This window comes from Metopolophium dirhodum, chromosome 7, assembly GCF_019925205.1.
Source record: "Metopolophium dirhodum isolate CAU chromosome 7, ASM1992520v1, whole genome shotgun sequence".
NCBI classification, from domain to species: Eukaryota; Metazoa; Arthropoda; class Insecta; order Hemiptera; family Aphididae; genus Metopolophium; species Metopolophium dirhodum.
Window position 1 is genome coordinate 31336956 of NC_083566.1, and position 12338 is coordinate 31349293.

Consider the following 12338-nt stretch of genomic DNA (forward strand, 5'->3'; position numbering starts at 1 on the left):
ACATAAAAATATAAAATACCTACCCAATATTATGGCGTTTACTGTTTTACGCTTTACAATTATGAATTAATTACCTTTTTTAATATTTAAAAAGTCAAAGAAACACCTGTAACGTAATATGCTCACTCAATATCATTATGACAAGTAAAATAAAATGTAACAGATTTATTGAAGTATGATATAATAATTTAATATATGACGGCCAGACTATCGCAGCGTTGTATGTAGAAATCGGACATTCATAAAACAATATTGTAACCGACAAAAAGGGACAGTCTGTATTATACGATCATGAATTAAGAATTTGGTATTAGCAACGATACAACGTAGGGCGGGTGGCTTTCTTATTCGTATGTAGATATATGCCACCAGAAAAAAATGAATGGTCGAAAAAGGTCTGAAGAGAAATCTAGTTCCCGGATGCGTAAAAACCTTTTGATAAAGCCGACCGCCCCTCTCTGGTCATTATAAATATATGTGTCCATGTTGTCCCTTTAACCAGTGCATGAGCACCAGTAATAACTAATAACCTCCCAATACCGAACACTGCGAACGACAACTGGACCTAGCCAGTGGCGTACCGATAGGGTGGCATGACGACCCATGACTTCTGCAGAGAGCCCTTCGAGAAATGTCACAATCCGAAAAAAATTGATCACCATTATTACAAATTTAAATATATGATTCTTATTCTTATTATTCTTTAAACAAAAATTAAATTCTTGTAAAATTAAATCGCTTTAAAATGTACTAATTAGAATGTTAATGGTTATATTTTATAGATTATTTTATCTGTTAGCAGTGTTGGATCGTCTACGTTGGCGATATTGTAATACTCATCAATTGGTAGTATAATTGCGCACTGCTTGCATGTTTTAGTTGATCTGAAAAGTTGAGTGATAGATTTCTCGTGTAGGTTTCGGTTGTAATTTGTTGATAGTTTGAGGTCTGTGTGAAGGGCTTCGATTGGTATATAGAATATTGGTTATCGGAATAAAAATTATTAGGAAAAAAATCCCTGACTTTATAGCTGAAAAAATCACCGTAATAGGTACAATTTTGATGAGTAACACAAAACATTAAAAATTAAATAATATTAGTCAATAAATTAATTGTTACACTGTTTTCTCTATTTTGTCGATAATGTGAGGAATTTTTCTGCTTTACCGGACAACCATGGTTTTTGCCATTTTTTTCGGAGGTAGGGGCCAAAAACGTTGGTTGAATCAGAATTCACCGTTTGAACTTCGTTTCAAAGTTATAGCTATTTGAAGTCGTAACAAGTTTTAAAACACAAAAAGTACCTAGTCACTCCCTACGCCCACCGGTTCCGGTAGAATACGGTATCATTAATGCCGGTCACCGGACATCGTCGCGGAAGCAGCAGCAGCTGCTATAATAATATGAGTAATGGTACGTTATAGCTGGTTCGTCGGTATTTCATAAAAGGCGCCAAACGCGAGAAACGAGCAACGAGCGACCGATGACGTCGTTTTTGAATGTCTTTGACGTGTGTGTCCCCATCGGGAGAACGATTGTTTTTTAGCGATTCACATTTTACACATTATATTTTGAATATCGAGACAATCGAGTATCCGGTATCGTTCCGTTTTTGTGTGGAATCCCTTTCGTTGCGAACGGGCGTCTCATTAGTCATCACTACGGTGCCATTTACTCTCATTAATTTCGCGACATCGTCATCGACACGCCGTAAATAATAATAAGTTAAGCACAACGATCACCGCCGTTACAGGACACGAGATTTCGCATCATCTAGCGGACCGGACGAAGTGGACCGCCGCCACAGTGCCCTCACCAGAGCTACGTCGAGTCTACGACACACCGCCAGAGTCCGGAGCACACGCGCACGCGCACACTCGACAGAGCTTACGCACACACACGACGATGTCGGTGGCGCGTCGGGCGTAGCGACTAGCGATCCGCGAAGACAAGACGCGGCGGCGGCGGCGGCGGCGTGCCCTATTCCTATAATCTTGTTATTGATCGTTTATTGTTGCGCGTTTGTTGTGACCGACGCCGCTCCTAGCAACGGCAGAGAAGCCGTAGCCATAGTCACCATGAACGCCTTTTTCCGTCAACAATTCAGGTGAACGATTAACAACGTACAAAAAAATAATAATAAATAAACAAAAAATGCATTTATGTTTGGTTAGTCCGTGGTTGTGCACACACGACGTTTACGACTAACCGAACGTAACTGACGTTAGTCAAAAAATTTCGTTTTGCCCTGACAACAAAAAACCAATAGTAACCGTTTGTGTGTGTGTGTGTGTGTATGTGTGTGTGCGTATATGTATACTTGTATATGTTCTCGTACGTGTGTATGCGTGTGTATTCACAGGTATACATGATACATCACAACTGACGTTCCGTCCTGATCGAAACCTATGAAACGCTTCTGGCAGAGTCGTCCGACAATCGAACAGTAAGTGTTTTGTTCCATTTTATAAAAATGAACGTACTACCACTAGACTATGATGCATGCGCGTTTTCTACCGACGGCCGGTACGTGGCGTCTGCCGTTTACAACCGTTTGATCATCAAGACACAACCGTTCGCCGGCCCACACGTCGTGGCCACAGCCTCGTATGCCATTGACAGTCTGCGGTGGAACGTAGCGTCTCATCTCGTACTCTGCACACAGTTCAGCAGAGGTGTGGTACAGGTGTACGACGTGCATGCCGCCAAATGGATACGCACCATTAGATGTGGCTATTTCAAATTTGTGGCTGCCGAATGGATAGGTCACGACAACATTTTGCTGACGCTTGAATTCCATATGGCTTTGGCTGTGTTCAATTTGTCAAAAAATTCCATTGTGTACATTGAAATCCCCAAACCCATTTGGCCTTGTGCGGTGTTTGATGCCAATGGAACACATATGTTTGTGGTCTCCAAAATAAATGGTTATGAGAAATTGCTAATGATGAGTTCTCGGAGTTTAGATAGGGTCATTTACATTCAAGACATAATAGGACCTTGTAATGGTCTAAATAAATCTCCAGATAATCGATTCCTCTGTGTTTTTAATGATAAAAAATTAGCAATTCTTGATTTTCTCTCTGGCAACGTTATTGGTTCAATTGAATGTTTTTCATTAAACACTGTAAGTTGGGCACCAAATAGTAAATATCTAGCTTTGGGATGTTCCTTGGGTAACATTGTTGTATTGACTTCTTCTAATGAGTTTAATGTAGAATTTAAATTATCTCGTTCTTCACTAAGTGAAGAATATGATTTTTTCGTAGAATCCAATAGAGTATTAATCAAAACAAACGCTTCAAAAACCTTTATCAATTCTATTTCAACAAAAATTTCTTTTATTGCTTGGAGCTTTGATTGTAGTTATTTGAGTACTTATGAAGTGGATTCAACATTTCTTTGTATTTGGGAGAAATATAGATTGATATGTGCAGTAGAATTATCTAAAAAAATTAAAAAAATGAAGTGGTGTCATGTAGAAAACAAACTGTCTGTAGCTTATGGTACAGATTTAATTTTTTTTTGGACTGAAGGACAAACTCCTAAATTACAGACTTCACCAAAGCTTATTGATGGTACATGTTTATTAGTTTCTAACATATCATGGTCGACTAATAATAGAGATATGATTTTAAGTGATGGAAAAAAGTTTTTGTTGTTCACTACTACTTAATATGTACAGCCAAATTATAATATAATAGGTGATATCCATATGTATGTAGTCATTTTTATTATATACCTAAATAATTAGTACTTACTTAAAACTATAAAATTTAGTTTTTAAATTATTTTTATTCTACTTAAAAACTTAATTTAAATTAATGTATTTTAAGTTTTTATTTTGTTTTTATTAATTTTTATTGAACAACTATTACTTTTGTTATTTAGTTAATATTTTATTTTAAATAAATTGATAATATATAATATGTTTAAATAAATTGTTATCACAATAAATTATAAAATACTTTTATGTACTGATCATGAATGAAAACCATATTTAAAAAAAAGCATTTATACTTGTAACAGATTAAATCTAATTCAATTTTTTTAATATAAGTATGTGTGTCTTGCATTATATTGGTTATAAAAAATTGCTCAAGTGTTTAATAAATATTAATTAAAATGTTTTTCATTGTATTATGTGTGTTTATTTTGTTTGTAGTTTTTAACTGTAAATTGAATTTTTAAGAAAACTATGAAATTAAATATGGGTTTAGATAATTCCATGGCGACTTCTGTAAGGAGTGGAATCAAATTAGAAGGGTCAGCAGGTACTGGTTCCCAAATTAGTACTATAACTGTTGTAACGGCTGGTGGGGTTGGTCAAACTCTTGTTGTGCAACCAGTACAACAAACTTCCGTGGTGCGTACATCCATTGACCAGGTACTTACTTAATTTGTATAGTTTTATGTATATTAGAAATATTTAAATATTGATGTTTTCAGAATGTCAATACTAATAGACAACTTGAAAATGCTTTATTGTGTGGAACTAGTCCAGTTCATGATGATGGATCTGATAAATCAATGGATGATGATCACTTAGATCATAAAGATAGAATTTCTTCTACGGTTACTGTTGATAATGGCCATTATATTGTGGCGGCATCAGGTAAGTTTAACAAATTTGTTATATTAATACCAATTATGAAATAATGGAGAATTTTTTTTGTATGATATAAGCATATCTTATTCTTGTGCAATATTAGTTCTCCATTTTTCATATAAAATGCATATTATCATTTATCGTGATTATAAAATTACACGCTTACAATTAAGAAGGGACTCAAGGACGATCTTATACTTCCCTTACACCTGTACCAACGTTGGGTAAGACTCAGGGAAACATTTGTTTTAATTTTCATTTCAAATTTTTTGAATTAAAATTATCTAGTTTGTTTTTTTTTAATTTCCTATTTCATATAAACTTTCTGATGTAATACTTTATATTTTGCTTATAAGGCTCCTCATACTGGTGCCTGCAGTTTCACTAAAATATAAGCTATGTCTCATGTAATATATTACATAACATTCTTTGTGTCAATATTTATGCTAAACATTCATTAATTTAATAGTATGTGGAGTCTTTGTGGCTCCTTTGTTTATTTTAGCTTGATTTCTTACAATTATTATTTTGTAAAACATTTAACAGTTAATTTATTGTTTCTATATTATATCATAAATACCTAATTGTTTGTTTTCTGTTTAGTTCCCGAAACAGAGTCCGTCGGTTCTGATGATGTTGGCCATTCTACTTATGTACAGTATGTTGAAGGAACTGGTGAACAAGCAATTTTCACAAATGGACAAATGTAAATTTGTTATTATTAATTTTAATATAAATATTTATACTAGTTTAATTTTCAGGGCGTACCCAGTTTATACTGTGGGAGAGAGTGGAACAATGTATCAGACTGGTCAAACTCATTATTACACTCCAAGCACAAATTCTTATTCTCAAGTAAATATTTATATAAATTCTGATTTATTATTGTTATGAAATTTTCATGATTTTGACTTACAGAATTGTCCAAAAAGTCCTCACTAACTATATTCCAGCTACACTCCAACTATATTCCTAAATAATAGTATATACTCTATTCCAAATAAGATCAGGCATCGGCGGCGACCAGTTTTCGTTTCGAGACGGTCAGACGTCGTCCTCACTACGGCGGCGCGTCATGCGCTTCCACGGAACAAAGCCACGTCCATGCGCACAACTCGGCCGCCGAAGCCTGATCTTATTTGGAATAGAGTATAGAAGAACAAGGTTTTCTTCCGTTTTACATTTTTTTTAAAGTCTGTTGAATGAATGGTCAGGACTTTCTGGATCATTCTGTGTAGTTAATTTTAATTATATTACTATAATAACATATTGAAATTAAAACATGTTCAAAATGTTAAAGGTTACAAACACCTTAGGCCAACCAACATGTCAGGCACAAATTATAGGTAATGGAACCTATATTATACAACAGAATGTTGACAATGATCATACTATTATTGCTACTGCTCAAAGAGACAGCCCGAATTCAGTTATATCTTCGGTATAATAGTTTTGATATTAATGTGCCTCAGTGTGTTTTGTTTTACATTGCCTTCATTTTTATAAATTGTTGCATTTAATTTATAACTATTTATGTTTATACTTTACTATTATTTTAGGATGTGTCATATCTTACGGTGAATGCTACTGAGTCTGGTACAACAAACCCAAGTATAGATCAACTGAATGGTGTCGAGTCAGATGGAGGAATGCAAAACTCCGGTCTTATGCACGCAAATAGAATTTCTCCTGCAACTGTAAGCAGTTGCAACATTTTATTTAGAATAATAAATAACTCAATAATATATTGTTATGAAAGGTCAACTGGCTGATGGAAAATTATGAAATGGCTGAAGGGGTGTCGTTACCTCGATCAACATTATATAATCATTATTTAACACATTGCTCTGAAACTAAAATTGATCCTGTAAATGCAGCATCATTTGGTAAACTTATCCGATCTGTGTTTATGGGATTACGTACAAGGCGCCTAGGAACTCGGTATTTTGCTATTTTTAACTATATTATTACATTATCTGATTTATTTAACCAACACTTTTTTTATTAGAGGAAATTCCAAGTATCATTATTATGGCATTAGAATTAAGGCAAGTTCATTATTAAATGACTTTTCCTCTGAAGAAAACCTACCCGGGCGAACAAATCAAAGTAGTAGTTCGAAAAAAATTAAGTTCATTAAAACTGAAGAGAGAAACTGTAATCAATACACCACCAACAGTTCAGATTCTGCTAATTGTTCTCAAAACAGTATTCCATCTTCTCCTCAAGCACAAAACCAAGAATATTTAGGTGATGGTGCAAATGCTGTACCAGAATTTCCTGATATTATTTTAGATGAAATACAATTGGATGATAATTGTACTTTAGAAGATGTAGATACTTTCAAAAATTTGTATCGTGAACATTATGAAGTACTTAATTGTTTTTAGTTTGAAACTTATTCATTTTATTTAAATAATATTGCTCTTGTAGGCGTTTTTAGGTGCCATATTGAACTTAGAATTTGGCACAATTGAGTCACTTTGGCGTGAATTTTGGCGTAGTCAAGATAACAATAATGATGAATGCGAAGAAGAAAAATATTTATCTAAAGAAAAATTATATTCATTGTCAAAGTGCAAAACATTGCAACTGTTTGTAAAAACTGTTGATTTTCTATTTTATCAAAACTTAGTGAAAGTTTTAATTCCAGATGTTCTTCGGCCTGTTCCTGGTATGTATATTTTATGTGTTTGTAATTAAAGATATAACTTTTAATAAAATATGTACAGGCACATTAACACAAGCCATTAGAAATTTTTCCAAAGGCTTAGAGTCATGGCTTATATCTGCAATGCAAGGGTGCCCAGAAGAAATGATCTCAATAAAAGTTATTATTTACATATAATTTTTATATAACCCTTCATTGTTATTATTGTTATATTTCATAATTTTAGGTGACTGCTGTTAGTGCCTTTGCACAAACCTTACGCAGATACACTTCGCTTAATCATCTTGCCCAAGCAGCAAGAGCTGTCCTTCAAAATTATACCCAAATAAATCAAATGCTTACTGATTTGAATCGTGTGGACTTCCGTAATGTGCAAGAACAAGTAAGAGATTTTGAAATTTTATATTCTAAAATATATTAAATCAATTATTTGGTTTCTCTAAAAAGGCTTCTTGGGTGTGCCAATGTGACTCGACATTGGTCCAACAATTAGAGGCGGATTTTAAGCATACTCTACAACAACAAAATTCTTTAGAAGAATGGGCAACGTGGTTAAAAAGTGTTGTGGATAATTGTTTGAAACAATATCGTGATACACCTAATTTCACAAAAGAAGCTAGGCAGTTTTTATTAAAATGGTCATTTTATAGGTAAATATTAATTAATTTAACATTTATTTATTATGAATAATTTACATTTTTACTTTTGCTATTTTTTATAGTTCAATGGTAATACGTGATTTAACTTTACGTTCAGCTGCTAGTTTTGGATCGTTTCACCTAATTCGCCTGCTCTATGATGAGTACATGTTCTATTTAATTGAACATGAAGTGGCTCTAGTCACAGGAGAAACACCAATTGCAGTAATGGGTTCAGGAGATGTAAGTATAGTTAAATAATTTTATTGTAATTCAAATTGTTTTTATGCATTTAGCTGATTAAAATAATTTTAAATGTCATCTTGTTTTTGTAACTTAAATTGTTTGGTTTTTTTTTTTTATTGAATAAGTATTTCTATAAACTTAAGCTGAAGTTATATATATTAATTAGGCTATAAAAATCTGTCATGTTTTACACAAAAGTTATCAGTTTTTAAGATTAAAAATAATAAATCATTTGCATGAACATTAAAAAAAAATACACCTTTTATTACATAATTGTATAGGTATTTAATATTTATATAATAGTTATTAGTTTATGTAATATAATGTATATTTTTAATTTAGAAAACTATATCCACTGAAGTTTTGATTGACTACGATTCCACGGAGTATACCACTAATTGCAACGGAAAACGCATGAAAATGAACTAGACGCCATGCCATATTATAAATTTCATTTTTGGGCACATATTCACATAAGATTATTTTAGTTATTGTTTGAACCGAATGTTTTTTTTTTTGTTATTGTGCGCACTGCAATTTTTATTTTTATTTATACCTACCTACACTTTGTAGATGATGTTTTTATTTATTAATTCCAAAGACTTAAATATTATCTACATTTTTTATATGACATTTTGTGCAATTATTTGTTTCTATTTTTTTCATTATTGTGATTTTGTAAATTGTAAAATGTTTGTTAAATACATACAGCAAACATGTAATATTATGATTGGATTTTTTGAGGCCTAAACAGCATTTGTGATGAAAATTGTTTTCAACTTTTTTTTTTCTTGTTTATAATATATCTAAATACTTAATGATATTATATTGTATTTTAACTTGTGTTTAATTGTGTTTTTTGGTATTACAATTTTTCAATATACACATACACACTAAATGCAAAATTGATTTTATTAACATAACAAATTATACATTTTTAGTAATTATAATTAAGAGTTATTCTACTTGTCCCATAATTTTCAAGTTATCTGCTTTGACAAACTCACATCCAGTACTTTGAACTATGTCTACAATTTCAACACCATCAGCAATCTCAACTAAAGTCAATCCATTCTCCGGATCCACATCAAATACACACTGAAAAATACAATCCATCGTTTAAAATGCATGGTATTTAACAACAAATGTCAAATAACTTAATAAATTACCTTTTCTGTGATAATCTTGTCTACACAACGACTACCAGTTAATGGAAGAGTACAACTAGATATAATTTTTGGTGAGCCATCTTTTGTTGTATGTTCCATAACTACTATGACTTTGGTATGTGGAGCTGACACAAGGTCCATTGCACCACCCATACCTTTGACCAATTTTCCCTGATAGAAAACAAAACAATTCAAGTAAATAAAAAAAAAAAAAATATGTAATATTTACCGGTATCATCCAATTAGCCAAATCCCCGTATTGTGACACTTCCATTGCACCCAATACAGTTAAATCCAAATGACCTCTAATTTTAAACATGGAAGAATATTGCAAAACAATTATTACAGTAAATAATAATTCACAGCTCTAGTATAATTACCCTCTTATCATTGCAAAACTTTCTTCACTACCAAAAAAACTGCTACCAGGTATGACAGTTACTGTTTCTTTACCAGCATTTATTAAGTCTGGATCAACACATCTTTTGGACGATGGATATGGACCAAGACCGATAATACCATTTTCACTTTGTAACATTACATGGACACCCTCAGGAATGTAATTGCTAGCTAACATTGGCATGCCTATGCCCAAATTAACTGTTTAAAATATTTCTTAAGGATAATTAATTATTAAACTGATAGTTATGATAGCAATGCTACAATTTAGAGAGGTGAGTGAACTGACAGTAAAATAAGACAAGTATTTGCAAAACAAAAGGATACTATACATGCCGTTTTTGAATTCAAGAGCTGCTCGCTTAACAATTGTTTCTCTTAATTGAGCAGCTGGTGAGCAAACTAACATGGAAATGGATTCATCAGACTTTTTGGACAAAACTGTTTTCTAAATGTTTACAGGTTCTATTATTGTTTAATATATTTAATTTATGATAGATCAATATTTTACTTCAATTTTTTTTGTATAATCTTTTCCCAGCACAATTCTATTAACATATATTCCAGGAACATGTACTTGATCTGGATCAATATTACCGTTTTCTACTATTTCTTCAACTTCTACAATTGTAGTTTTTGCAGCTGCACACATGACTGCATTAAAGTTTCGAGCTGATTTACTATCAAAATTAAAAATATTATTACAAATGTTAACAAACTGTTTGTTAATAATATTACTTAAATACAAGATTTCCTTCATGGTCTGCCTTTTGTGCTTTAATGATAGCATAATCGGCAGTAATTGCTTTTTCCAAAACATACGTCTTATTATCAAAAACTTCAGTTTCTCGGACATCACTGCTAATTTCCACGCTTCTACTTGGGTTATTTTTGTTAGCTTCGTTGTTCTCATTATCTTCAGCTGATTCTTTATGCAATGCATACTTTAGTGGGATACCCCCTTCTTCCACAAGAGTACCTACAGCAGTTGGAGTATAGAATGCTGGTATACCTGCACCTCCAGCACGTATACGCTCAGCTAATGTTCCCTGAAAACGAGATTATACTACTACATTGAATTAATTAATATTATTAATCTACAAACTTGAGGAGTGAGTTCTACTGTAAGCTCTCCATTTAGATACTGCTGAACAAATTCAGAATTTTCACCCACATATGAACCAATTATTTTAGATATTTTCTTTTGTTTCAATAACTTTCCTAAGCCAAAATTATCTACACCGGCGTTATTACTTATCACTGTCAAGTCGTTTATGTCTTCTCGTTCTACTAAACCGTCAATCAGTTTTTCAGGGATACCACAAAGACCAAAACCTATATAGATAAAAAAATATTGTGAATTAAAAATCAATATATTTCAATATTTTTTTATTTTATAATTCAGCATAACATGTAATATACCTAACATGATAAAAACAATTTGAAACAGTAGAAATTGCACATTATTTGTAAAGCATTATCTGATGGTATAATTTATTGGTTTACATTTTAGTTTTATTTAAAATAATAATACTTTAATTCCAAAAATATCACAAAAGATTTAATAAAAATATAGTTTTTGATAATTTAATAAATTAGTAGGTTGAAAAATTTCCATTAAAGCAATATGTCTTGAATATTATTAACATAAACTTGTTAAAACATGCAGAATCAAAAATTAAAACAGTTTGGGAAAATATATTATTGATTTTAAATTATAATACATTATTATAACCACACTAAGTTGTTATGTGACGTAAAAGAAACTAATAAAAAAAACTTGATATCTAATTAAAATAAGTAAAATAAATTCCTTCCAAACAAAAATTAAAATTATTTATAACAATATTCTTTAAATATATTATATACATAAAAATAAAGTCATAAAAACCATAATTTATTATATAAATAATAAATATTGTTAAATAAGTTAATTAAAATGTACTATAATAATTAACAATACACTCAAGTACTCAACTATAAGCTATTAAATAATTCAATCATTTAACTAACCACCAAATAGAATTGAACTGCCAGGTTTAATATCCTCTAAAGCATGGCTGACAGATGTATAAATTTTTTGTTTTTTTAAACTAACATTGAAACTAAAATTTGACACCTAAAAAATTCGATTATTTAGTTTAGAACAATTATTTACAATTCTATTTATCTCACCTGAAGCACAACAATAAGGTTTTTTGCTGTTGGTCTAATATAATGACGATTTGTGTACAATGAAAACATTATGTTCGTGTATTCGTGAATCGTGACATTCAAGAAATTAAGTATAAAAGTTACCTCGTTATCTTTAAATAATTTGTCATTTAAAATAAAAAAATATTGAAGTTTGAACTCTAATTTTTTTTTATCGTTATGTTATCAAAATGTAGACCTCATAATCGTATATTTTGTATTATCAACTTGTTATTCAAGTACAAATTGTCATAATATGACGTATAGAATATTGAATACGTATAGAAATGACGGAGATAGTCAGGGTCCGTGATAGAAATGTGTTGTATTACTCACGCATATATATATATATATTTTTTTTTATTAGAAATCAAAATAAATGGTTACAAATTATATATATATTATTATTTATT

At 31.3% G+C, this 12338-nt stretch overlaps 3 protein-coding genes across 8 annotated transcripts; 2 read left to right on the forward strand and 1 right to left on the reverse strand.

Annotated features, from left to right (window-relative positions):
• Nucleotides 1–1536: 1536 nt before the first annotated feature.
• LOC132948667 (DNA-binding protein RFX2-like) lies at nt 1537–9014 on the forward strand. Of its 6 annotated transcripts, XM_061019245.1 has the most exons (17): nt 1543–2107; nt 2363–2446; nt 4221–4387; nt 4450–4615; nt 4783–4833; nt 5213–5315; nt 5371–5464; nt 5910–6050; nt 6169–6306; nt 6369–6550; nt 6618–6981; nt 7043–7283; nt 7342–7439; nt 7507–7662; nt 7728–7930; nt 8002–8161; nt 8507–9014. In XM_061019245.1, the coding sequence occupies exons 3-17, from the start codon at nt 4229–4231 to the stop codon at nt 8591–8593; spliced, it is 2343 nt and encodes a 780-aa protein (XP_060875228.1). In that variant the 5' UTR covers nt 1543–2107; nt 2363–2446; nt 4221–4228; the 3' UTR covers nt 8594–9014. The 6 variants fall into 6 exon arrangements, with proteins under 6 accessions (XP_060875230.1, XP_060875229.1, XP_060875232.1 ...); XM_061019247.1 differs by having other exon boundaries at nt 1537–2446; nt 4221–4366; XM_061019246.1 differs by having other exon boundaries at nt 1542–2446; nt 4786–4833.
• Nucleotides 2474–3676, forward strand: LOC132949170 (WD repeat-containing protein WRAP73-like). Its single transcript, XM_061019941.1, has one exon. It carries the CDS (start codon nt 2474–2476, stop codon nt 3674–3676), a length of 1203 nt encoding a protein of 400 aa, XP_060875924.1.
• Nucleotides 9015–9058: 44 nt separating the features above from the next.
• On the reverse strand, nt 9059–12201 carry LOC132948669 (succinyl-CoA:3-ketoacid-coenzyme A transferase, mitochondrial). Its single transcript, XM_061019251.1, has 10 exons — nt 11908–12201; nt 11746–11851; nt 10838–11067; nt 10471–10781; nt 10244–10412; nt 10060–10180; nt 9714–9933; nt 9563–9638; nt 9334–9504; nt 9059–9262 (listed from the first exon to the last, which is right to left on the reverse strand). The coding sequence occupies exons 1-10, from the start codon at nt 11974–11976 to the stop codon at nt 9122–9124; spliced, it is 1614 nt and encodes a 537-aa protein (XP_060875234.1). The 5' UTR covers nt 11977–12201; the 3' UTR covers nt 9059–9121.
• Between the last annotated feature and the right edge of the window lie 137 nt (nt 12202–12338).

What these genes read in the sequence shown, in the direction of transcription:
- LOC132948667 (XM_061019244.1), top strand. Translation starts at nt 4,229, where the DNA reads ATGGCGACTTCTGTAAGGAGTGGAATCAAATTAGAAGGGTCAGCAGGT. An exon ending in ATTTTCACAAATGGACAAAT is followed by an intron (nt 5,316 to 5,370) that starts GTAAATTTGTTA and finishes TTTAATTTTCAG; the next exon opens with GGCGTACCCAGTTTATACTG. An exon ending in GCACAAATTCTTATTCTCAA is followed by an intron (nt 5,465 to 5,909) that starts GTAAATATTTAT and finishes AAAATGTTAAAG; the next exon opens with GTTACAAACACCTTAGGCCA.
- LOC132948669 (XM_061019251.1), bottom strand. Translation starts at nt 11,976, where the DNA reads ATGTTTTCATTGTACACAAATCGTCATTATATTAGACCAACAGCAAAA. An exon ending in CAGTTCAATTCTATTTGGTG is followed by an intron (nt 11,068 to 11,745) that starts GTTAGTTAAATG and finishes TTATCTATATAG; the next exon opens with GTTTTGGTCTTTGTGGTATC. An exon ending in GAAGGAAATCTTGTATTTAA is followed by an intron (nt 10,413 to 10,470) that starts GTAATATTATTA and finishes TAATTTTGATAG; the next exon opens with TAAATCAGCTCGAAACTTTA.
- LOC132949170 (XM_061019941.1), top strand. Translation starts at nt 2,474, where the DNA reads ATGAACGTACTACCACTAGACTATGATGCATGCGCGTTTTCTACCGAC.